Source organism: Ursus maritimus, unplaced genomic scaffold (genome assembly GCF_017311325.1).
Source record: "Ursus maritimus isolate PB19 unplaced genomic scaffold, ASM1731132v1 scaffold_25, whole genome shotgun sequence".
In the NCBI taxonomy this organism is placed as follows: domain Eukaryota; kingdom Metazoa; phylum Chordata; class Mammalia; order Carnivora; family Ursidae; genus Ursus; species Ursus maritimus.
In genome coordinates, this window is record NW_024425008.1 from 11,513,495 (window position 1) to 11,536,789 (window position 23,295).

At 40.5% G+C, this 23,295-nt stretch overlaps 1 protein-coding gene across 1 annotated transcript in view; it reads left to right on the forward strand.

The window, feature by feature from the left end:
* CATSPERB (cation channel sperm associated auxiliary subunit beta) overlaps positions 1-18,404 on the forward strand; it is a 105,828-nt gene extending 87,424 nt beyond the window's left edge. The window contains exons 19-26 of the mRNA XM_008698580.1: positions 1,131-1,270; positions 3,094-3,291; positions 4,310-4,420; positions 8,191-8,301; positions 9,584-9,719; positions 11,912-12,012; positions 12,695-12,769; positions 18,015-18,404. Coding sequence (XP_008696802.1) covers positions 1,131-1,270; positions 3,094-3,291; positions 4,310-4,420; positions 8,191-8,301; positions 9,584-9,719; positions 11,912-12,012; positions 12,695-12,769; positions 18,015-18,218 — 1,076 coding nt within the window. The 3' untranslated portion in view covers positions 18,219-18,404. The remainder of the gene's footprint in view (positions 1-1,130; positions 1,271-3,093; positions 3,292-4,309; positions 4,421-8,190; positions 8,302-9,583; positions 9,720-11,911; positions 12,013-12,694; positions 12,770-18,014) is intronic.
* The last annotated feature ends 4,891 nt before the right edge of the window (positions 18,405-23,295 follow it).

A 23,295-nucleotide genomic window follows, 5' to 3' on the forward strand; every position in this document is an offset into this window, starting at 1 on the left:
GTGGCTCAGTCAGTTAAGCATCCGACTCTTGATTTTGTCTCAGGTCATGGTCTCAGGGTCGTGAGATTGACACCTGCTTCAGGCTCTGTGCTGGGTGTGGAGCCTGCTTAAGATTCTCTCTCTCCCTTCCCCGCCCCCACACTCCCTCCAAAATAGTAATAGTAGTAATAATAATAATAATAATAATAATATAATAGTACCGTATTGTGTACTTGAAATTTGCTAAGAGAGTAGATCTTATATGTTCTCACTACACACACAAAGTAACTATGAGGTGGTCGATGTGTTAATTGTGATCATTTCACAGTGTGTGTGTGTATATACATATACATATATATGAAATCATCACATTATATACTTTATATACAGTTTTCTTCATCAGTTATGCCTCAATACAGCTGAGGAGGAGGATGTATGACCTCAGCGCCCTCTGCGGACCCTGGTAAATCGGAATCTGCATTTTAACAAAAATACCTAGCGACAGTTGAGGAAGCACTAGCCAGCTCGCTTTGGGTTAAGGAAAACAGCTGCAGATGAGACTTCGGGCAAATCATTTCCTACTTCTCAACCCTGATTTACTGATTAGTAAAGATGGCAGACAGACTACATGGTCTGTCAAATCTCTTCTTCTAGTAAATTTCTCAGTATGGAGGGATGGCCAGCAGGTGGCCTGCAGACAGAAACTGGCCTGATGACAGTTCATGTTACCTGCCTCGTTTTGTCTTGGCAACAGTGGGCTGATAACTCTTGAAATCAAGCGTGCATCTTTAGTTTCTTCACTGAGCGTGACCGGTACTGTCCAAGTGACCTTTCCATGCGTTTGAGACCTTGGCTGAAGAATGAGAAATGGAGAGGAGCAATATTTCTGTGAGAAAATATTTGTGAAGTTCAATTTTTCTAAGAGCCATCAAAGATAACTCTATATAAATGCCTAACTGTATTCGTAGCCATTATGAAGCCTTCATAATAGATTCTGTAGATGTTCTCGACTCCTGATGAGCTAGCTAGTCATTATGAAATTGTTGACAATTTTCATGATTTAATTTTTTTTCTTTTCTGGTTTCCAGATTTTTCTTTAGTACAATCGAGACACAATGATTTAATTTTAACCTTTAGCCTTGTTTCCATAGGTGTTCGAACACTCGAAATACCACTACTGAAAGTCATTGTTGGAAACGCAAATCTGTTGGAAGTTAAAGCTGAAGGCTCTTTTGATGATACCGATAGTTATGTAATGAAAATTTCTGCGGCTAGCAAAGCTTTACGTCAAGTAAGATTTTCTTTAATTACAAGAAAGTCTATTAATTATGGAAAACGTAGAATATAAACTAAGAGAAAGAAGGGAAAATTACACATAATTCTACCTCTCAAGAATGACTAAACACTTTTAACATTTGGGGAATTACAAAAAGGCAGTACAGCATTACAAGGGATGTCTGGGTGGCTCAGTCAGTCAAGCATTGCCTTCAGCTCAGGTCATGATCCCGGGGTTCTGGGATCGAGTCCAGCATTGGGCTCCCTCTCCCTCTACCTGCCTTTCCCCCCGCTTGTTTTCTCTCTCTCTCTCTCTCTCTCTCTGACAAATAAATAAAATCTTAGCATTACGGAACAGAGGCTCAACGAGCGAGCTTTGGACGAGACTGCCTGGTATAGATCTCACTTCTGGTGCTGTCCGGGAACTTTACTATGGCTAAGTTTAGTCACCTACAAAATGAAGATGATAATGACAATACCCACCTCACAGGGTAGTTTTTGAGAATTCAGTGTGATCACTCAAGTAGTGCATCTGAATGTCTGGCACGTGGAAAATGCTCAATCACTATGAACTGACAGCATTTTTTTTCTTTTTTCCCTAGAACTGGGAAAGCATTGTATACACACTTTAAACATTTTGCCCCTTCCACTTAACTATGATTTAATCCTTTTGAGTCACTAAATATTTTTCTACATATTCCAAAATTGTCTTTATCATGAAGACTTTCATTTATAGACCAAAGTAGAATTTCCATATACTTAGTACTCAAACGATAGTCAAGACTTTGCTACTTTTGTTTTATCATCCTCCCCCCACCTTTTGGTTTTGTTTTATAGTCTGAGATATTTTAGAATGAAAGCAAACGTTGTGTCATTTCACTCTTTATGTGATTCAATATATATCTCTAAAAAATATGTGCATTATCTCTCATATAACCATTATCATGCCATTGTTGTTCCTAAAACTTAATTTCCTCGGTATCCTACAAAACCTAGTCCATAATCAAATTTCTCCAATTTTCTCAAAAATATTTTTATAGTTGTTTTGCTTGAATTGGGAGCCAAACAAGATTCTCATGGTATGTGATTACTTTTTCTTTAAGTGTCTTAAGTACTAGTCCATTTTCTTCATTTGCCATTGAATTGTAGAAATCAGATCAGTTGTGTTATAGAATGTCCAACATTTTGGATTCTTATGTTTGCTTCCTTCCTGCATAGATTCTGGTTCAATGTATTTTGGTAAAAATTTTTTAAAACATATCATTTTTAATGGCTATAGAGTATGGGGATAGAGGTACCAGAGTCTACAACATCATCACAGTTATTAGTATTTCTACATTTAAAAAAATTTATTGATTTGTTTTGAGAGAGACAAAGAGAGAGCATGAGTGAAGGGAGGGCCAGAGGGAGATGGAGAGGGACAAGCAGACTCCCCAGTGAGTGCAGAGTCTGATGCAGGACTTAATCCCCCTTCCTCTGCGCTGTTTCTTATATTCCTCATATGAGCGAAACTATGTGATAATTGTCTTTTTCTGATTGACTTGTTTCCCTCAGCATAATACCTTCCAGTTCCATCCATGTCAATGTAAATGGTAAGATTGCCTCCTTTCTAACGGCTGAGTAATATTCCATTGTATAGATATTCCACATCTTCTTTATCCATTCATCTGTCAGTGAACATCTGGGCTCTTCCCATAGTTTGGCTATCGTGGACATTGCTGCTATAAACACTGGGGTGCAGGTGCCCCTTCGGATCACTACACCCATAACCAGCAAGGAAGTTGCAGCAGTAATTGAACAGTTACTTTCAGTAACCTTCATGTCTTTGGATGTTCTCAGGGTTCAACCTCATTGGCATTAGTTATCTGGGGAGCATCTACGGAGTGCTTTGTCACAACAGTCGTGCCAACGTTGAAAAACAGCTGCAGTTATCTCAAATCTATGCATCACATTCCTAGTAAGCTTATCCCACTGGAAGACTGGATTAGTGGCGTTCACAAAGACAGTCAGGGTTTCAATATGATCAAAACTTTGCCGGTAAGAAACCTAAGCAGATTGTTTTAAGGGTACCCTTGATTTATTACTTTTGCGTGATTGGCTGGCCATCCAGTCTTAGCATTTCTTTCCTGAGAGGCACAGAACACTCCAGTTATTGTTCAATCTTCCTGTCCTCTTTAGGATGTGACAATTATTTATTTCTAAAATGCCAACACTTCCTGAAATAATGACTTTTCCTGGTAACTCAGTCTCGCCATTTTAAAAATTATGTTATGCTATATTATGGTGGTATAATCTTGGGGCTTTTGTGCTGTATACAGTTAATCTGCCATTATGTTGACCTGTCCTGGTTCCATCTTACTGGTTCCATTTTGATGTAGTTCCAGTTTTAATTTCTGCCTTGTCAGAATTTGTGACACTTTAAAAAACATGTATTATTATTCTTTGCTGATGAACTTATTATTTATGATTTTCTCTGTGACAAAAAAAAGGCAACTGACCAAACTTGAAGATTTATTTACTAAATACATCACTAAGACTTTTTATAAGGTATTGAAACTTTCTTGCATTTACTTTATGGTAGCTATTTTACATACTAAAAATGTTTTTCACTTATTTACAAGTTCTAAACAATTATATTGCCCTGGGCTAAGGTTGTTGAACTCCCAGAAAAAAAAGATGTAGGGAGTGCAGGGAGAATAGAAATTTACTCTCATGGGGCGCCTGGGTGGCACAGTCGTTGGGCGTCTGCCTTCGGCTCAGGGCGTGATCCCGGCGTTCTGGGATCGAGCCCCACATCGGGCTCTTCCGCTGGGAGCCTGCTTCTTCCTCTCCCGCTCCCCCCTGCTTGTGTTCCCTCTCTCGCCAGCTGTCTCTGTCAAATAAATAAATAAATAATAAAATCTTTAAAAAAAAAAAAGAAAGAAATTTACTCTCATGCCTGGAACTAAAAATGAAATGTTTGCTTTGAATGCTTTTCTGAAAAATCAAGATTTTTAAGTTAAAGACTTAGTAAATAATTATGAATTACATGCTTTCTTTGCTTAATCACTTACAGATAAACTACAGGCCTCCATCTAATATGGGAATTGCTATTCCACTCACAGACAATTTTTACCATGCAGATCCCAGCAAACCTATACCAAGAAATCTATTTCCTAAGTCAAAGGTAAATAATTTTGGAACCTACAAACCAGTTCTTATTTGAATTCAAGAAACCATTCAGTGAAATCACAGATGGACCTAGCTGCAGGGATTAAGTGAAAACACAGAAATTACCTAAACTGACTGAAAATGAAATAGAAAATCTCAATAACTCTAAGACAAGTAGAGAGATTGAGTCAGTCAGTAATCAAAAACCTCCCAACAAAAAAAAGATCAAATGGCTTCGTTGGTGAATTCCACCAAGCATTAAAGAAAATTTAACACCAATCGTTCTCAAACTTTTCCAAAAATAGAAGAGAAGGGAACACTTCTTGATTCTAAGATCCCATCATCACCCTGGTACCAAAGCCAGATAAAGACATTGCAAGAAAATTACAAACCAATATCCCTTATGAATATAGAGACATAAAACCCACAACATTACTACCAGACCAAATTCAACAGCATGGTAGAAGGATCATATACCGTGACCAAGTGAGATGTGTCCCAGGAACACAGAGGTGGCTTAACATAAGAAATCAGTCACTATAATACACCACTATTAGTAGGACAAAGGGGAAATACACATGATCATCTCAATTGATGCAGAAAATGCTTTCGACAAAATCCAGTGACCTTTTATGATAAAAGTACTCAACAAACTAGAAATAAAGGGTCACTTCCTCAATCTGATAAAGGGTATCTGTGAAATACCCACTGCTAACATCATACTTAATGTGGAAGATTAAAAGCTTTGCCCTTAAGCTCAAGGACAAGACAAGGCTCATGCCTCCTCTATTCAGTATTGGACTGGACGTTCTAGCCAGGGCAGTTAGGCAAGAAAAAGAAGTAAAAAGCATCCAGATTAGAAAGGAAGAGATAAAATGATCTCTATTCACAGATGACATGAGATAGATAGATATATATATAAAATTATATATAATATGTATATGTATATTAATAATATATATAATTTTAAAGAACCCACAAAAACAAAGAAAAAACTTAGAGTTTAAAAAAGAATTGCAGGATACAAGATCAATACACACAAAAAAATTGTATTTCTGTATACTAAAAATGAACAAAAGTGAAATTAAGAAAATAATTCCATTTACATCACAAATAATAAAATATTTAGGGGTAAATATAGCCAAGAAAATACAGAACTTGGACACTGAAAGCTGCAAAACATAGCTGAAGAAGTTAAAGGGGAATTAAATGTGGGAAAGATCCCATGTTCGTGTTTGGAAGACTTAATATTCTTACAGTGGCAATACTCCTCAAACTGATTTACAGACTAAATGCATTCCTTATTAAAATTCCAAATGCCTTTTTTGCATGAATGTAAAAGCTGATTTTAAAATTCATAAGGGGGCGCCTGGGTGGCACAGCGGTTAAGCGTCTGCCTTCGGCTCAGGGCGTGATCCTGGTGTTATGGGATCGAGCCCCACATCAGGCTCCTCCGCTATGAGCCTGTTTCTTCCTCTCCCACTCCCCCTGCTTGTGTTCCCTCTCTCACTGACTGTCTCTATCTCTGTGAAATAAATAAATAAATAAATAAATAAATAAATAAATCTAAAAAAAAAAAATTCATAAGGAATTTCAAGAGACTCTGAACAGCCAAAACAATCTTGAAAAAAGAAAACAAAGTTGAAGAACCCACACTTCCCAATTTCAAAATTTACCATAAAACCATAGTAATCAAAACAGCGTGATGATGGCATAAGGATAGACATATATCTCCATGGAATAGAATTGAGAAATCAGAAATAAACCCACACATCTGTGGTCAATTGAGTTTTGACATGTGTGCCAAGGCCACTCAAAGGAGAGAGAATAGGTTTTTTAATAAACGGTGCCATGACAACTGAATGAATATCTACATTCAATAGGTTGAATTTGGACACCTATCTTGGACCATATGCAAAAATTAACTTAAAATGGATTGAAAACCTAAATGTAAGAGCTAAAACACAAAAATCTGAGAAGGAAGTATAAGGGTATACCTTTGTCTCTTTGTATAAGGTCATGATTTGTTAAATATGACCCTAAAGCACAAGCAACGACAGAGAAATAAATAAACCGAACTTCATCAAAATTAGAAACTTCTGTGTGTGGATGAAAGGACACTGTCAAGAAAGTGAAAACACACTCACTGAATGGGAGAGAGTATTTGCAATTCATATATCTGATAAGGATCTAGTGTCCAGACTCTCTCAAGATCTCTTACAACTCCACAACGAAGAGACAAACCACCCAGGCAGAAATACATGAAGTCTCTGAATAGACAGTCCTCCAAAGAAGATATACAGACGGCCAACAATGCCATGAACAATGCTCAATGTCATTAGTCCTCATGTAAACGTAGACCAAAGTCACAATGAGATACCACCTCACACCCGTTAGGGTGCCTATAATAGTATTTTTAATGGAAAATGACAAATGTTGGTGAGGATGTGGAGAAAGTGGAACCCTCATACATTGCTGAGGGGAATATGAAATAGTGTAGCTCTTTCAAAATGTTGTGGCGAACATTTTGGCAGGTCTTCAGAAAGTTAAACATATAGAATTACTCTACAGCCCAGCAATTTTACTCCTAGATATACGTCCAAAAAAAAATTGGAAATGTATGTTCAAACAGAAAAATGTGTACCAGCATTATTCATAATAGCCAAAGAGGGGAAACAACCAAACATCCATGAACTGATAAATGGATAAACGAAATAGGCAATAGCCACGCAATGGAATATTACTCAGTCATAAAAAGGAATGGAGTATTGCCATATGCCGCAGCCTGGGTGAACCTCAAAAACAGTATTTGAACGAAAGACAACAGGCACAAAAGGCCACATATTGTATATTTCCACTTACATAAGATGTCTGGAATAGGAAAATTCATAGAGATAGAAAAACAGAATGAATAGATGGGCTGGGGGAAGGGGGAAATGAAGAGTGACTATTTTTTTTAAGATTTTATTTTTAAGTAATCTCTACACCCAACATGGGGCTTTAAACTCAATCCTGAGATCAAGAGTTGCATGTTCCACTGACTGAGCCAAACAAGAGACCCAGTGGGGAATAACTACTAATAGGTACAGGGTTTCCATTTAGGGTGATGAAAGTGTTCTGGAATTAGTGGTGATGATTGAACAACGTTGCAAATGTACTAAAACTCACCAAATTGTACACATGAAAATGGTTAAAATGGTGAATTTTGTCTCAATAAAAAGAAGAAAAAAAGAAGCTGGGGGGGGGCGGATGATCATCCTAAAAAAAAAAGGAAAAGGAAGAATAACATTTAAAAAAATAGAGTTGATTTCCAAAATCAAAAGCCAATCTCTAGCAAGAGTGATCAAATAAGAAATGAATGACAAGTGGACAATTATAATGGAGATTTCAAATGGCATTACTGAACGCCACAAAGAAAGGCAAGTATGGAACGGTAGACTTGGAGAGGGTTGCGTAGAGTCCACAGCCCCATCATATCCCATCTGCTCCTTCTAGGTCTCTGCCTTCATGCCCGCGATGTGCTGCATTCAGAGTAACACAGGCTTTGTAGGTCCCATGCATGTTAAAAATCAACCTGGCAACCGGCTGATACTTGAGTTCAAATTACCAAGTGAGGAAACAAAATTCAGAAATACTGTACTGTTAGTCCATTATTAATGGACTTTTTCCCACTCTTAACTTCTCAGGGATTTTATTCATTTGGGAAACAAGTAGTTAGTGAGCATTTACTCAATTTGCAGGTGTTCTGCCACAAAAAAAGCAAGTCAACTTATATTCTATTTGCAGAGATCTGGGAAATTCAAACAGTGCGCTAACATGTCTACTCGGGAGGAGTGTAATTGCACAAACGATCAGAAGTTTTCACATGCTGTTGCTTTCTCCGATTGCAGAGAAAAGGTAAGGTAATTTTTAATTGCCTGAAGACAGTACTTTCATATTAATATAAGATTTTGAAGTGTGCATTTCGATTAAACATGGAAGTTAAGACGTGGAAATAATGTCTTACTGTGACATAGAAATAAACAGGAAACAGAGCTAGGAAGATCTGGATTTAAATGTCCCTAAACAAGGTAATGAACCACCTCTGCAAAACAGAATACCTGCACCACACTGTCCATTTCACGGGATTCTTATAAAGATGCACACACATGTGTCTGTATGAAAACAATTTATAACCAGTCATATACTATACTAGATTACGATGGATATTGATTCGTTCAGAAATTATTGAGTATCTAATGCGTACCAGTACTGGGAATATAGAAGTTGAAGTCCTTGTGACCAAGGAGTTCAGTTTGGTAGTAGTGACAAAATAGAAGACAGCATAGTATGTTGGTTAAGAGAATGGGTTCTGTCTCAAATATTTTATTCTGTTAGTCTCAAAGCATTCAAAGGTGTATCGGATGGATATTGGTGTTTGCCTTAACCTAAGTTAAATGTGCACTTAATATAACTTAATATAACTTTCAAGGGGATCTATTTCAAGGCCTTGTAAGACTATATAATAGCATTTTATATATATTTAGCCTTTATGTAAAGATAAAATCACTTAATACCATATCAAGCATAGTGTTAGCAGTGAATTATGAGGGAGGTTGCATATACCCCTTACAACTCTCCCTTTACTGAATTGCAATAATATTTCTTGAGCATGTACTATCTACTAAACACGGCTCTAAGCATTCTCCATGCTTTGTCTCATTTAATTTGAGGCACAGACAAGCCAGGTAATTTGCCAAAGATCGCGTCATTAATACATGAGAGAGCTAGATTTGAACTCTGACACCAGAGCCTGAGCTTCAAGAGTGTGGCTGAAAGATCATGGCTGTCCAGGAGAGGGGTGGAAGGGAGGTGGGCAAGATCCAATTCATGCAGTGCCCTGTGAGATGTGAATTAGCCAAAAAAGTTTGAATACCATCATAGCAAATTCCTGAAAAGGTCCAAAAGAAAGTGACAAATTTTGTTACCACAATATTTGTGTATTACTTTTGGAGTTCACGTTCATTCTACTGTAAGACAGATTGTTTTTCATGTGCTGAGAAGGCGGGAGCCCTAAGAGGCACATGTCATTTAGAATGGCCAAACTCTTGGGGAAATGTATCTATTCACTCTTTACGAGGAAATGAAATTAGTTTTGAATTTTCCAAATTGACATTCATCCTTGGAATTTGAATTTTAGGTTCCTCGTTTTAAGTTTCCAGTTACACAATATCCAGTTTCTTTGGGCATTTACAGTGAGAACGGACGTATCCCAGTGGAAACCCCATATCTGGTTACCATGACTGAAGTGAATAGGAGGGAAAACTGGAAACTACGTAGGGTTTGCTTTCTTCTACAGTTATTTTGTCTTATAATTAATGTTGTTATTACCTAGGTAAGTGGCTTATAAAACCTGTTTACACAAAGAACGACCAAGAGTTGGACGCCTAACTGACTGAGCCACCCAGGCGCCCCTCTTTGGAGAAGAATCTAAATCAACCGGCACGTTGCTATTCTCTCTCCTCCTCTTGTCTCCCCCGTATTTCATTATTACTTTCAGTGCCCTGGATTCCATGGCATAAAAGCATTTTGAAGAATTTGAACCATAAAACATTTGGAAGCCATTTTGTAGATGAGTAGCCAAAATGATTGAATTTGTGTTACTTGTTGATCCGGTTGTCTCTTTTGACTGCTTTGGCAATGTTACAGGGAAGTTCTAAAAGGTATGGTCAGACAGCCCATAGAACCTGTCTTCTAGGAGCACCAGGCTGGCTCAGTCTGAAGAACATGCGACTTTTGGTCTTAGGGTCATGAGCTCAAGCTTCACACTGGGTATAGAGATTACTTAAATAAATAAAACTTTAGGGGGAAAAAAAAGAATCTATCTTCTAATTATACAAGCAAAGTCTCTTCAAAATTCTATGGTAAAATAATTTAAAAGATGCAGAAGTTTTTGTTTTTTTTTTTAAATAAGAAAAATGAGGGGCACCTGGCTGGCTCAGTCAGTAGAGCATGTGACCCTTGATCTTGGGGTTATAAGTTTGAACCCCACATTGGGTGTAGATATTACTTAAAAATAAAATCTTTGGGGCACCCGGGTAGCTCAGTTGGCTAAGCATCTGACTCTTGATCTCGGCTCGGGTCTTGATCTCGGGGTTGTGAGCTCAAGCCCCATGTTGGGCTCCACGCTGAACATGTAGCCTATTTAAAAAATTAATAATAAGAAGAAAATAAAATCTTTTTAAAAAATGAAAAATGCAATTTACCACAATTCAATTTTACCTTGAATATACAACTTTTTCCTGCATATTTTCTGTTTATAAATACTTTGAGGTAACCGCTCAATCAGTAGGTAGAAAGATAAATACATAGATACAATTAAATGAAATTTTGATCAGCCATTGATATGTTACCAAGTATCCAGACATTGGGTATTTGATGAGTTTTACTCTGCCTGGTATATGCATTCTAGAAATGGAAATCTAGCAAAGAAAACTACTAACTATTTTGTTTTAACTAACATCCCCATTTTCTGTGGCGTGCTGGAGACTAATGTGGAGCACCGATTGTTAAATATCCAAACATTTTGTGTACCAGTTGTTAAGCCATTAGTAGCTTGAAATTAGCCATGGTGAGACTATTTACACCATGGAAATTGGCGAATGCTACTCTCAGAGCTTCTTCCGCCTTAGCTCTCCTGTACCATTATACCACTGCAACTGCTAACCCCTACATTATAAATCTGATTTTAGAAAGAATTGTAAGAAAGGGAAGAATACCTGATCACATCTTTTAGAAAAGATTTAAATGATCCTATTGTGAACGTTTTCTGCCACCTTATTGAAAATTATTAGCAACCTCTAAGGGTGAATTATCTCCTTGCCAAAGATACAAACTATGTGCAGGTTAAAACTGGTCATGAGCAAGGGCTGGAAGGAAAGGTCAGCCTGAATAAGGTGGTCAGAGGTCTTGTCCTTCTTCTTCTTCTTCTTCCCCTTCTCCTTCTCCTTCTCCTCCTCCTCCTCCTCCTCCTCCTCCTCCTCCTCCTCCTTCTTCTTCTCTTCTTCTTCTTCTTCTTCTTCTTCTTCTTCTTCTTCTTCTTCTTCTTCTTTTTTTAGAGAGTACATGTGCACGAGTGCATGAGCAGGAGTGGAGGAAGGGCAGAGGGAGTGAGAGAATCTTCAGCAGGCTCCCTGCCTAGCTTGGAGCCCAACATGAGGCTCGATCTCACAATCCTGAGATCATGACCTGTGCTGAAATCAAGAGTCAGACTCTTCTGACTGAGCCATACAGGCGCCCCAGAGGCCTCGTCCTTCCTGACCGTGTCCTTGAGGAGATGCAATTTTAGCTACAAGGCCTAATTTTCCCTAAATATATTTTCTATGCAGTCAAGTCAAACCAAAATTCTGGGATAACTTAGCCATGTTGCAGAGTGAGATCCTTCCTTGTACCTTGATTATGTAGCAAATTTAATGCAAAATGTGAAAATAACATAAGTGTGCTTAAAATCTACTTCATGTTCTTTTAGAACACAGTGTACCAGAAAATGTAAAAAAGTTGAAAAATTACTTAGAATCACATCTTAATGCTCCAGTGTATAATCCTTTAGGCCTCAACTTAAGTATAAAGGTGAGTTAACAGCACTTTTGTTTATCCTGTTTTGAGTTGAAAGAAAATATATATGTCTCAACTAAGATTGGTTTAAGTTTTAAAGTATAAATGTCCGTCAATTGTAGAAATTACATCTTTAAAGTAGATGGAGGATGTTTACCTTTCCTCCCTTTCTCTTGATATTATTATTTCTAAAGGTATCTGAAAGTTGAATTGAATATTAACTTACTATTCTTTGAGCTGATAGGCAAAACTAATGACTGTTTTTCAAGGTGGAGGAAAAAAGGTATTTCTAAAATTTGGGAATAAAATGGGTTTGGTATCCTTCACCTAGATGTCCCCAGGTATGTCTTCTGGTTCCAACTGTCCGTAAGAACACATGAAGTTGATATAATCTAGGTCATTGCTATAAAAGCCAATAAAGATGAGTGGACGCATCGAAACCATGAATGTGAGGATTAGCCCAAACTGCTTGTCAAGGCCATGTTAGGTTTTATGTTTATGTTTCCTCACTCTAAAAAGAAGTTTCAGCTATTGTCCTCCCTCCATTTTTATTTTGATACATGAAGTAGATGCCCGAGAGCCTTAGGAAGGGGATTGGAACTTTCTGAGCAACATGTATACGGAAAGTGCCTGTGTATTTTAACTTAAAGAACGTGTGTGCCCATGCTGCTAATGACCGGGTGTGTTTTTTCCACAGGGCTCTGAGCTTTTTCACTTCAGAGTGTCCGTGGTTCCGGGGGTCACTTTTTGTAACTTAGTTGAAGAATTTCAGGTACAGTAAATGCACAAGGTACTGATGGGTGACGGCTGGGGAAGTAATATGACAAGTGTCAGTGCAAGAGACAGGAAAGAGAAAAATGGCATAATATGTGTGATGGACAAGGCCTGGAGACAGGATCCTGGAAGTGGGAGTGACATTGTCAGTAATGATGAAAGTAGAGTGTATGACACGTAGCAGGACCCATCAACAGTGGGAAAATTTTAATAAGTGCCTGTATTTGTTTTTGTTCTCTCTCCATCTTCCATTTTTAACTCCGTTTTCAGATTTCTGCCACCTTTCCTCTCACCCCACGCCCCCAAAGAAACATATGTCTATAACATTTTAGTTTCCATTACAATCTTCCTGATTATCTTCATTGTAACGGTAGAGTCTTAATATGCCAAAAGCTACCAAGATCCGAAAGATTTGGGAACCAAAATCAGTCTCCCCAAATTACACCATGGTGTGCAATAATTCAATTATGCTTCTTCATATAATGACATTTGCTACCTGTGGGGGAGGTGGGGTGAGAAGGAATGGGGATTTGATTAAATGGATTAATGACTCATTCATTATCAAATAGTTACCACATTATCAGAAACAAGATCCCTGTCTCTCCCCTCCCTTCCTTCCTTCCTTCCTTCCTGTTTCCTTCTCCCCCTCCTCCCTCTTTCCCCACCTCTCTCCTTTTTCTGTCCTGACCCTGCCTTAAGGCCAGCCCCAGTAATGGATCCACACTGCTGTAAATGTGTGTTAACTAAGCAGAATGTAAATAAAAACATAAAAAATAAAATAAAATTGGTGAAAATACAATCATTCAAAAAAACAAAAACAAAGATGCATAGCCAAGGTTTCGAAGTAAGCCTGCAGTATAAACACCACTGAAGTTCTAGACTAACCCCTGAGTGACACAGGATCCAGAAAGACACAAGAGCATAGCCAAAGTTTTCAAACTGAACTGACGCCAGAGCCACCGCAGAGTGTAAAGCATAACTTGATCTGAACTCAACCAGGGTGGCCAACTGCTGAAACAAACAAAAACCCCAACATTTTCCAGAGAATTTTTAATTTTTTAAATTATTTTTAAAATTTAATCAATTAATTAATTTTTAAAAGATTTTATTTATTTGAGAGAGAGTGAGAGAGAGGGCACGAGCAGGGAGAAGGAGCAGAGGCAGAGGGAGAAGCAGGCCCCCTGCTGAGCAGGGAGCCTGACACGGGGCTCAATCCCAGGACCCTGGGATCATGACCTGACCTGAAGGCAGACGCTTAACTGACTGAACCCCCCAGGCGCCCTTCCAGAGAATTTTTAATAGGACTCAGAGTCTCACGATAGAAACATCTTAAATGTCCAGGATAAATCCAGAATTACTCAGTATGCCAATAACTAAGAAACTAGAATCAATTCTCAAAAGAAAAGACAATTAGCAGTTCATTCACCAATGAAACGATCAGACAGATGTTTTAAACCAGCCGTGCTAACCAGGCTCTGTGAGGTAAAGGTAAGCACTTTTGAAATGACTGAAAAGGAAAAGGAAGAAATTCTCAGCAGAGAAATGAAAGCCATTAAAAAGAACCAAATGGAAATTTTAGAACTGAAAAATACAATATTTAAAATTTAAAAATCACTGGATAGACTTGCTAGCAGAACAAATATGCAGAGAAAAAAAAATCAGTGAATTTCAAAACAAATCAGTAGAAATCCACTCTGAGGAAAAGACTTTAAGAAGAATGGCCTCAGGGATCTATGTGATAGTATCAAAAGTCTGACCTTTATGTCCCCAGAGTCCATGAAGGACAGGAAAAAGGGATTGATGCAGGAAAAAGAAGTAGGAAGAGGGCGAGGAGGAGGAGAAGGAAGAGGAATGTGAGGAGAGGGAGGTGAGGGGGGAGGAGTCAGAGATGGGGGAGGGGAGGAGAAAGGGAGAGGGGAAGGAGAAGGGGGAGAAGAGGAGGAAATAATAAAGGCTGAAAATGTCCCAAATTTGGTGAAGACATAAATTTACATATTTAAGACGCTTAGTGAATCCAGAGCAAGATATAGAGATCCTGCCTAAACATAACGTAATCAAACTACTGAAAATCAAAGATAAAGAAAAAAATCTTGAAAGCAGCCAAAACAACGGCAAAAACAAAGCCATGTAAGTAAACAATAATTTGAACGACTGCTAATTTTTCCTCAGAAACCATGGAAGCCAGAAGAAAGTTGCCCAACATCTTTAATGTCCCAGGAACAGGGGGTTGGGTGGGGAGGAAGGACGACCAATCCGGAACTCTGTATCCAGTGAAAACATCCTTCAGGAACGAAGAAAAAGTAAAAGCATTCTTAGATGAAGGAACACTAAGATAATCCACTGTTGGCAGAACTTCTCTTTTAAAAAAAATGCATAAAGAAGTTCTTCAGGCTGAAAAGAAGTGTCAACAGAAGGAAACAAAGCTTCAGGAATGAAGGAGGAACCAAAAAATGAGTAAAAGAAAGATAGGAAGGGGTTATACAGTTAACAAAGGAAGAGAATCATTAAGAAACAGGAGAAAAGGGTGTAAGTTTCTTGGGACTGTTGACACCTGCTTTTGAAAGTATCCTGAAACGAGGGGGATTTTTGCGCAACTTAAAGGACATTATTGGGATAATTGACAAAATTTGAATAACATCTGTAGATTAGAGAACAACATTGTCTCAGTGTTACTGCCTTGCTTTTGGTAATTATACCATGGCTATTTGAGATCTTTGTGTTTAAGAAATACAAACTGAAGTATTTTGGCAGTAAAGAGACATTGTGTCTAGAACATACTCTTCTATGATTCTGGGGTCTAACCTTTTTTTAGACTTGGTGTGGAATATTTGGATAGTCAAAGAAGACTGGAGGGGAAACATTTGAAGAGAAACTGTTTTCAAAAACTTTGGAGGTGGCGGTTTAGCTGGCGAATACAGAATTCAGAGGTGATATGAGTTTCAACTCTTAAAAAATAATGGATGGCTTAACTGAACAAGTGAAATGTTTCTAGTGTCTGGTAAGGTGACTGAATTTTTATTTTATGTCAAAAATGGGTAAGGAAGGCATTCTGGGTGGAGGGAACAGCTGCAGCAGAGACACCGGTAAGAGAAGGCATAAAGCTTAGCTCTGGAATGGCTTATAACCACTTGGCTGGAATGCAAGGTTCTGTATAAGACAGTGGGTAGATTAGGGTCAAACTGTGGGAGACCCTAAAGGTCATAATGAGAACCTTAGAATGTTCCTGTCAGCAAGAAGAAGCTATTAAACATTTTTGACAAAAGGTGTTCAGGAATGGACACGTGGACTATAGCAGCCCAGTCAGAGTGAATCGCAGGATTTTTGCTCCAAATGCTGGGACATGAATTTTCTCTTTCTTGATAGCGAAGGAAACAGCTTGTAGCCCCAGGAGCTGCTGTCAGCCATGAGGGCTGTGGGGACAAAGAGGGGCGATACTCAACACTGAGGAAGCAGAACAGAAAGATGCAAATAAAACCCAAATAGACTATGATTACAATGAATTGTTTCCTCTGGCCCTTTCTAACTTCAGCATAGAAAAGAAAATTCATTTCTGCGATTACGATTACACGTAGCATACAATTGTCTCTCTCATTGGCCACAAACAGATTAGATCTTTCTTAACAAAGCTAATTATCCAAATTCTTCTGATGGTCTAACTTAAAAGGAAGATTTTTGTTTTCTGGTAGTACCACCCTGAAGACCACAAGTGAAATATCTACATCCCATGTCTAATATCTTCTATCAAATTCCCAATAATTCCAGTACCATTGGGTACACAGCATTGGCTCTAAAGTACAACAGGAGACGGCTAAGCCAGCTGATTCATTGCCATGAGGATACTTACTTGTCCAGAAGGGAAAGGATGGTTTCTCACTGCTTTCCACACCACTTGGCCAGGACCACCTTTTCAATTCTGCTGCTTATAACATCCCACTTCCCGTTACCAGTTCAGTATGGTCAAAATTTTTCACTGCAAATAAAGCAACCTCACTTAAAAAAAAAAAAAAGTGTTTTATAGACAGACGGGTGTCTTACAAAGACAAATCTGGCAATGTTATTATGTCAACATGGATTGACGGCATGGAGAGGAGGCTCAGTGGTTTGTTTATACAAAGTGTGGTAATAAAGCTCACAGTAGCAGTATTGAACATGGAATGGAAAGAATGAGTCTGAGAGAAATTCTGAAAGAATCGATGGCATACAACAGCTGTTTCTAAGAAAAGGCATACCTCCTTTGGTCGCTGGGAGGATGGTGGTACATTTAACTTGAGCTGTATCCTAAAGCAGCTTACTGACCCTTAGCACTTTCCCGTATTCACCACTGTCCTATTTCCAGTCATCTCTACTTTCTTCTACCTCAAAATATGAGCTAGCTTCCTACTTCACAGAGAAAACCTAAGTCACCGGGCTCGAACTACCTTTCTGTATGCCTCCACTTCTGTGCCTCTTTGTCAATAGTCCTGTCTCTCTTCTTGGAACCTGTTTTTACTAGTTATCCGTTCAGGTGTAGGAAGCATTTTGAATATACAGAAGTTTCCCTACATTAGCACATAGAGGATTTTCTAAAAAGATGACAGCATGAAAGAGCACACGCTTGTTCCCTCTCCCTGGAATGCCCATTCTTCTCCTTGCCTTCTTCTTCTTTTTTTTTTTTTTAAGATTTTATTTATTTATTTGACAGAGAGACAGCCAGCGAGAGAGGGAACACAAGCAGGGGGAGTGGGAGAGGAAGAAGCAGGCTCATAGCGGAGGAGCCCGATGTGGGGCTCGATCCCATAACGCCGGGATCACGCCCTGAGCCGAAGGCAGACGCTTAAGGACTGAGCCACCCAGGCGCCCCACTTCTCCTTGCCTTTTGTGAACCCACTCACTCTTCAAGATCCTGAGCTCAGGAAGCGCATTCCCCGGTCACGCGGGCAGTCAGGCATCTCCTACCTGTGCTGCCGGCACTCTGTCCTTCCTCTCTAATTGAATACAGACCACTTTCCTGCCGCGCAGGGATCCTGCCGACCTCTGCGGTTAAAGACCTACGACAATAGAATTTGTATTCTGTATTGTGTGCCAACTGGTACTTGCCAGATTGTCCGGAGACTGTTTCTAGGCTTTGTGGATGCTGAATGTCTGTATGTGTCTGAGCCGGTTTGCTAAATTAATAGTGTCTCCACCGTTACGGAAGTCATATGAAGTTCAGCGTCTTAAATGACTAGATTCAGGAAGCTAAGACGGTGCTTTTTCTGTTGCAGATTTATGTGGATGAAGTGCCATTGCCATTTCCGGGACACACACTGATAGCTGTTGCCGCGGCTGTAGTGCTGGGGGGATTGATTTTTACAGCATTTATGTTTCAAATACGTAACATCCACCCAAGTGATATATGCCAAAAATTTATGACAAGAAACAAAGTGAACTTGTCAAATTTCAGTATCAATCAGATGCCTCATAGATGACAATCTGAATACTGAACCAATGATAATCACAATTTCCTCTTCATGTGCTGGTTTTACAAGACAATTCCTAGACAAATATATTTAAATGTTAAAAAAAAACCAAGATAAAAATACTCCAGGATTACCATTTATAATTCAAACTGCGATTTGTCACATACGTTTACCGTTCTATTTTCTTATTTTGAATACGTGGATAATTCCTTCGGTTAACGCTTACATAGGAGATTTTCCTTGAGATTTTTACACAACTATAAAATGATAAGCATTTCTGTATGGAGTGGGTTTTCTGTATTTTTTAGCTTTTATTGACTGGAGCCCATTCTGTGGGATCAGGACACCCGAGCCTTGCTCTGTTCGAGAAAGAGCGTGAGTAGAACGCGATCCTGCCGGGGAAAGGCGGGTGTGGGGGTGTGCTGGAAGAGCATCATGGGAATTAAAGAGAAAGCCATTTGGGTTTCTTGAAGCAACTTCAAAACCAGATAGTAGTACCTAACAAGAGGGAACTGTGACCTCCATTATGGGGGTGTTGGAAGAGCACTGGGCAAGGTATTCGTTTACAAACCTACATACAAGCAGGTGGAATTCCAAAAGAGGTACCTCTGTGTGCTCTCTGGGAGCGCCCATTCCCAAACAGTCAGGAGAGGGCAATACATTCCGAGCTCAGAGCTGCACTCTCTTGGAAAAGCTCCGGAGGGACAGCACACTGCTTTGACCACATAAGGGGAAACTAAGCATCTAGTCCGGGAGAGCCTGTTTTCCTCATACATCAGGAACCAAAAAAAGCTACACGGCAGCCCCGGTTTCCGACTCAGTGGAATCATTATCATGTTCACTGGTAGAAGCACTACTACGCTGGCTAGAGAGACCACTTGATAGGCAGAGCCCAGAGTTTCGGACACAGCAAGCAGAAATCTCAGTAGGGTTTTAAGTGAAATCTTTAAAAGAAGCATTCATTCTCCATCCCCGTGTTTCCCAAGTGACGGTGCTGTAGCCGTGGGATCCAACCGTGTGTACTGGGGATTAGGGCACAGGACATATATTCCAGCCAACCAGGGAAATTGCCAGTGTCCAAGGGGCCGTTGTGCATGAATTCTCAACAGACCTTCTCTTTATCATAAGACCACCTGTTTCTGGGTGACAGAGTAACAATAATGCAGTGAACCCCAGAACGTCAACCCATTGCCTCACTTATTTTTGTGAAGTTGAGGATAGAGTCAGAGGCAAATTTGCCTCTGAGGGATTCAAACACTTAAGAGTCCCTAGGTGCTGAAAAGATTATTGTGTCTCTCCATGCGTAATTAAAATAAAATGTTGACGTAACACAAAACTTCAATGTATCTGGAAATGAGAATAACTTCTTTCTAGATTTTCTGATTGGAAAATCCTGAATAAATTCATCAAGCCTTTACTTTCCTCATTTGGGGGGGGCAAAGATTGCCCCTTTCTTTGCGTTGGTGCATAAAGCGGCAGAGATGGAAGAATGCCATGGAAGCATGTGAGGCATTGGGAGCAAACGGGCAGGCTGGGCGTCTTCACCCAGCACCCAGAACTACCTTGTAAGTTTGCAAGTAGGATAAAATCTCAGACTCTTCACAGAGATTGATACAAACAAGACTTAAATTTGTTCATGGGTCTGCTGGTTCATGAGAAGAGAGTAACTGGATTTGTACTACAGCCTCTATTGGACTAGATGCCCCTCAAAGCCGTCCACTTGTAGAAATGCATTAGAGCAGAATATTCTAAATGGTATGGAGTATGTGCTGCCTCAACATTTCCCAAAGGACCGACCAGGTACTGTTTGTGCTTTTATGTGGTAGGGAATGCAAGGTGCTCTTGCCTGTCCTTTACTCTGGATTAGGAGGCCCCCACAGGCTCCAGAATCCCGAATTAGCCCAAACTTTGCTAAAGCGTATTCTTGTTGCGTTTGCTTTTCTACTCTATGACACATGTATCGTATCAATATATCTTAAGAAGTTGCTTCTACGTGCTTCTCAGGTTCATGAAACATACTATTCTAATAGCGTAGTGAGGTGATCAACTCGCTTCCCACCAGACTGGGGCACAGAGCCGGAGATGGCAGAACAATAAAGGTATATTGCTGCCCTGCCAGGGGAAGGACTGACTTTGAACTAGAGCAATATGCCAAGTTCCAGGGCTTTCACTGATTGCCCCTGTACCATGATTACTGTGCCTGCTCTGCTAGCATTGTAATGACGACGCTGGACATGGTTGTCCTTGGCACCTCCCATCGCCATCAAGACTAGGGGTCCAGCTCTAACTGCAGCACTACCCACCGTCATCCCATCCTACTATACAGTGTGGCAGGTAAGAGCTTGGCCTCCAAGGTAGGAACACCTGGGTTGGAATGCTGTCTTTGCCACATTCTGTGTCATCTTGGGAGAACGATTTCTCTGTGTCCCAGTTTCTTTGTCAATATAATAATGTGACTTACTTCTTTGGATTTCTTGGGAATTAAAGGACGTAATACGCAAAGTGCTTAAAACAGAGCCTGGCACCTAGAAAGGGCTGCAGAAGAGTTAGCTACATACAGGGAAGGTCAGGGAGCATGCCTTGAAAGATTCAAATACTTCCCTTATCAATCCACTCTTAATGACAAACCAAAAAAAAAAAAGAGAGAGAGAGAGAGAGAGACTTCCAGGTGTCATCAGTCTGAATTCCTCTCCACTGGTCAGGTGCTATATGGCCTCTCATGTCACCTGGCATGGTGCACACACGGGGCCAGATTTGCATTAGTTAATCCAATCCCTTAGAACCCCAGCTAGCAGCGTCAGCGAGCATACTGAATACAGTATCACTATGACAACACATTAAGAATACTCAGCACTCTGTTCCTCAGTCTTTGGCCAAACATCTCAAAACTCCTGGCCCATAAAAATGTCTCCAGAGTTTTGACAATAAAATGTGCACTGCCATTCTGTGATGTAACTCCTTTCTGTTGGACACCTTCCTGTTTATTTTGAGTCCGAATCTACCAAAGAGGGGGACACAGGAGGGATTTTCAGATATAGCCTGCAAGGGAGGCCCACCAGGAAGCTGTATACATTTCACCGAAGGAAGAATGTAGATGGTATTTGGTTGGCCGAGCGTAGCAGTCAGACTGCAGAGCAGCAGCAGCCCTCACATCTCAGCTCTCTGGCTCATGACACCAAACATGTATTTCTGGCTCACTGCTCTGTGGGTTGGCTGTGTGGTTCGCGTCTGAGCAGGTCTGCCCTACATGTCTGTGGTTCTGGAACACCGGCTAAAGAGCAGGGGTCACCCAGCCAGCTCTTCTCACAGCACAGGACCAGACACAAGAGACCCAGCCGAATCATCTGAACTACCTAAAGCAAGTCTGCTCACCTTCCATTAACCAGATCAAATTACATGGCCAAGCCCAACAAGACTTTCATTCTAAATAACAGGTTTTAAGATCCCTTTCTTACCTGATTGATTCTGTTTTCTGTTGCTGTGTAACCACCTCCATAGTTTAGTGACTTAAAATAATAACTACTTTATTTGCTCAGGATGGTGTTGTCTGGGCTGGACCCAGCTGAGTCGTTCTGCTGGTCTTGGCAGTGGTCATTCATGCAAAGCCTTCCTCAGCGGGGCACCTGATGTCTGAGCTTCTTTCTCTCTCCATGTAGTCTTGGGGCCTCTCCTTTTCAAGAGACCTGTCCATATAGCCTCTCTATGTGGCTTCTCTACCGGGGTCGCTGGATCTCTTATGTGACAGCCCAGGGCCCCTAAAAATGCAAAAGTGGATGCTGCCACACTTGGGCCAAGTACTGGCATGACATCATCCACATTCTGTTGGCTAAAGCAAGTTGCTAGCCTAGCCCAGCTTCAAGCGAAGAAGGCAATGCCCTGTCATGAATATTGAGAGATGAGGTTCCTTGAAGGCCACCAATGGAACAGACCACCAGAAACCATCCTCCTTAGCAAGTCCAGGCTCGCTCATATGCTGGGGCTGAAATGTCCAAGATGACTTCCTGACTCACATGTCTGGCTCCTCAGCTGGTCTGGCCGGAACAGCTAGGGGCTGGCTAGGCACCCACCTCCCCACATGGCCTCTCCATGGAGCTAGCTTAGGCTTACTCGCACACTTGTGGAATCATGGTACTTGGATTGAACTTCTTGCATGGCAGCTGGCTTCCCCCAAACACAGAAGTGGGAGCTGCCAGATTTTCTTCTATACTTGGACTTCGAAGTCTCAGAGGGTCATTTCTGTCATTCCAATCGTCAAGGTGGTCCCAGGGCCAGCCCAGATTCAACAGGAGGAGGAAGAGACTCCACCTCTTCTGTGTGGCAAGGTGACATGGCCAGGAGCCTTTGCATCTGGAGGGATGGTCATAGTCCTCTTTGGAAATCTAATCTGCCATTTTGATGCTCATCAAAGAAATACACCAGGGCTGCAAACATAACTGGAGATCCCTAAAATCATTTCTGAACCAGGCTTTCATCATCTCGGCTTTTGCCCACGAGCAACGAGAGCTTCATTCAGAAGGATCACAGAGTTGTCTTCCCGCCAAGACGATTTTGACCAGACCACTACTTTTTGGATAGTCTCTCTGACCTATCAGAAGCGACCATCCAAGCCTGAAGTAGTCACAGCCTCTTTCAGTAAGTCAACTAATACCCACCCCCATCTTATGTCATGCTCAGTGGGCCCAGGACTCTGCACTGACTCAGGCAGCTCTAGGCTATAGCAGCAGGGGTTCCTGGCCAGACCTTTTCACACGCTGCCGTTGTGTGACCAAGCTCCCACACATAAAACACAACTACAACTTCCATCTCAGGTTTCCGATTCAAGGAAAAAAGTCCTCATCAGGAATCGGGCTAAAGGAGTCTCCATGAGATGGTTATCCCAAGATCAACCAGCTATGGTCAAGTGACAGGGTCATGAAACTAAGCCTAGCCCGTCTGTTCATTGGGATCATCCTGAGAAGATAAAAATCATTTTTTAACTTGCCAGTGCCTCCATTTGGTGAGGGACGTGAGTCCTCGGGTACGTGGAGAGCAGAGAGGATGACTGAGCATGGTGGGCACAGGGACTGCAGTGTTGTGCTCCTGGAAG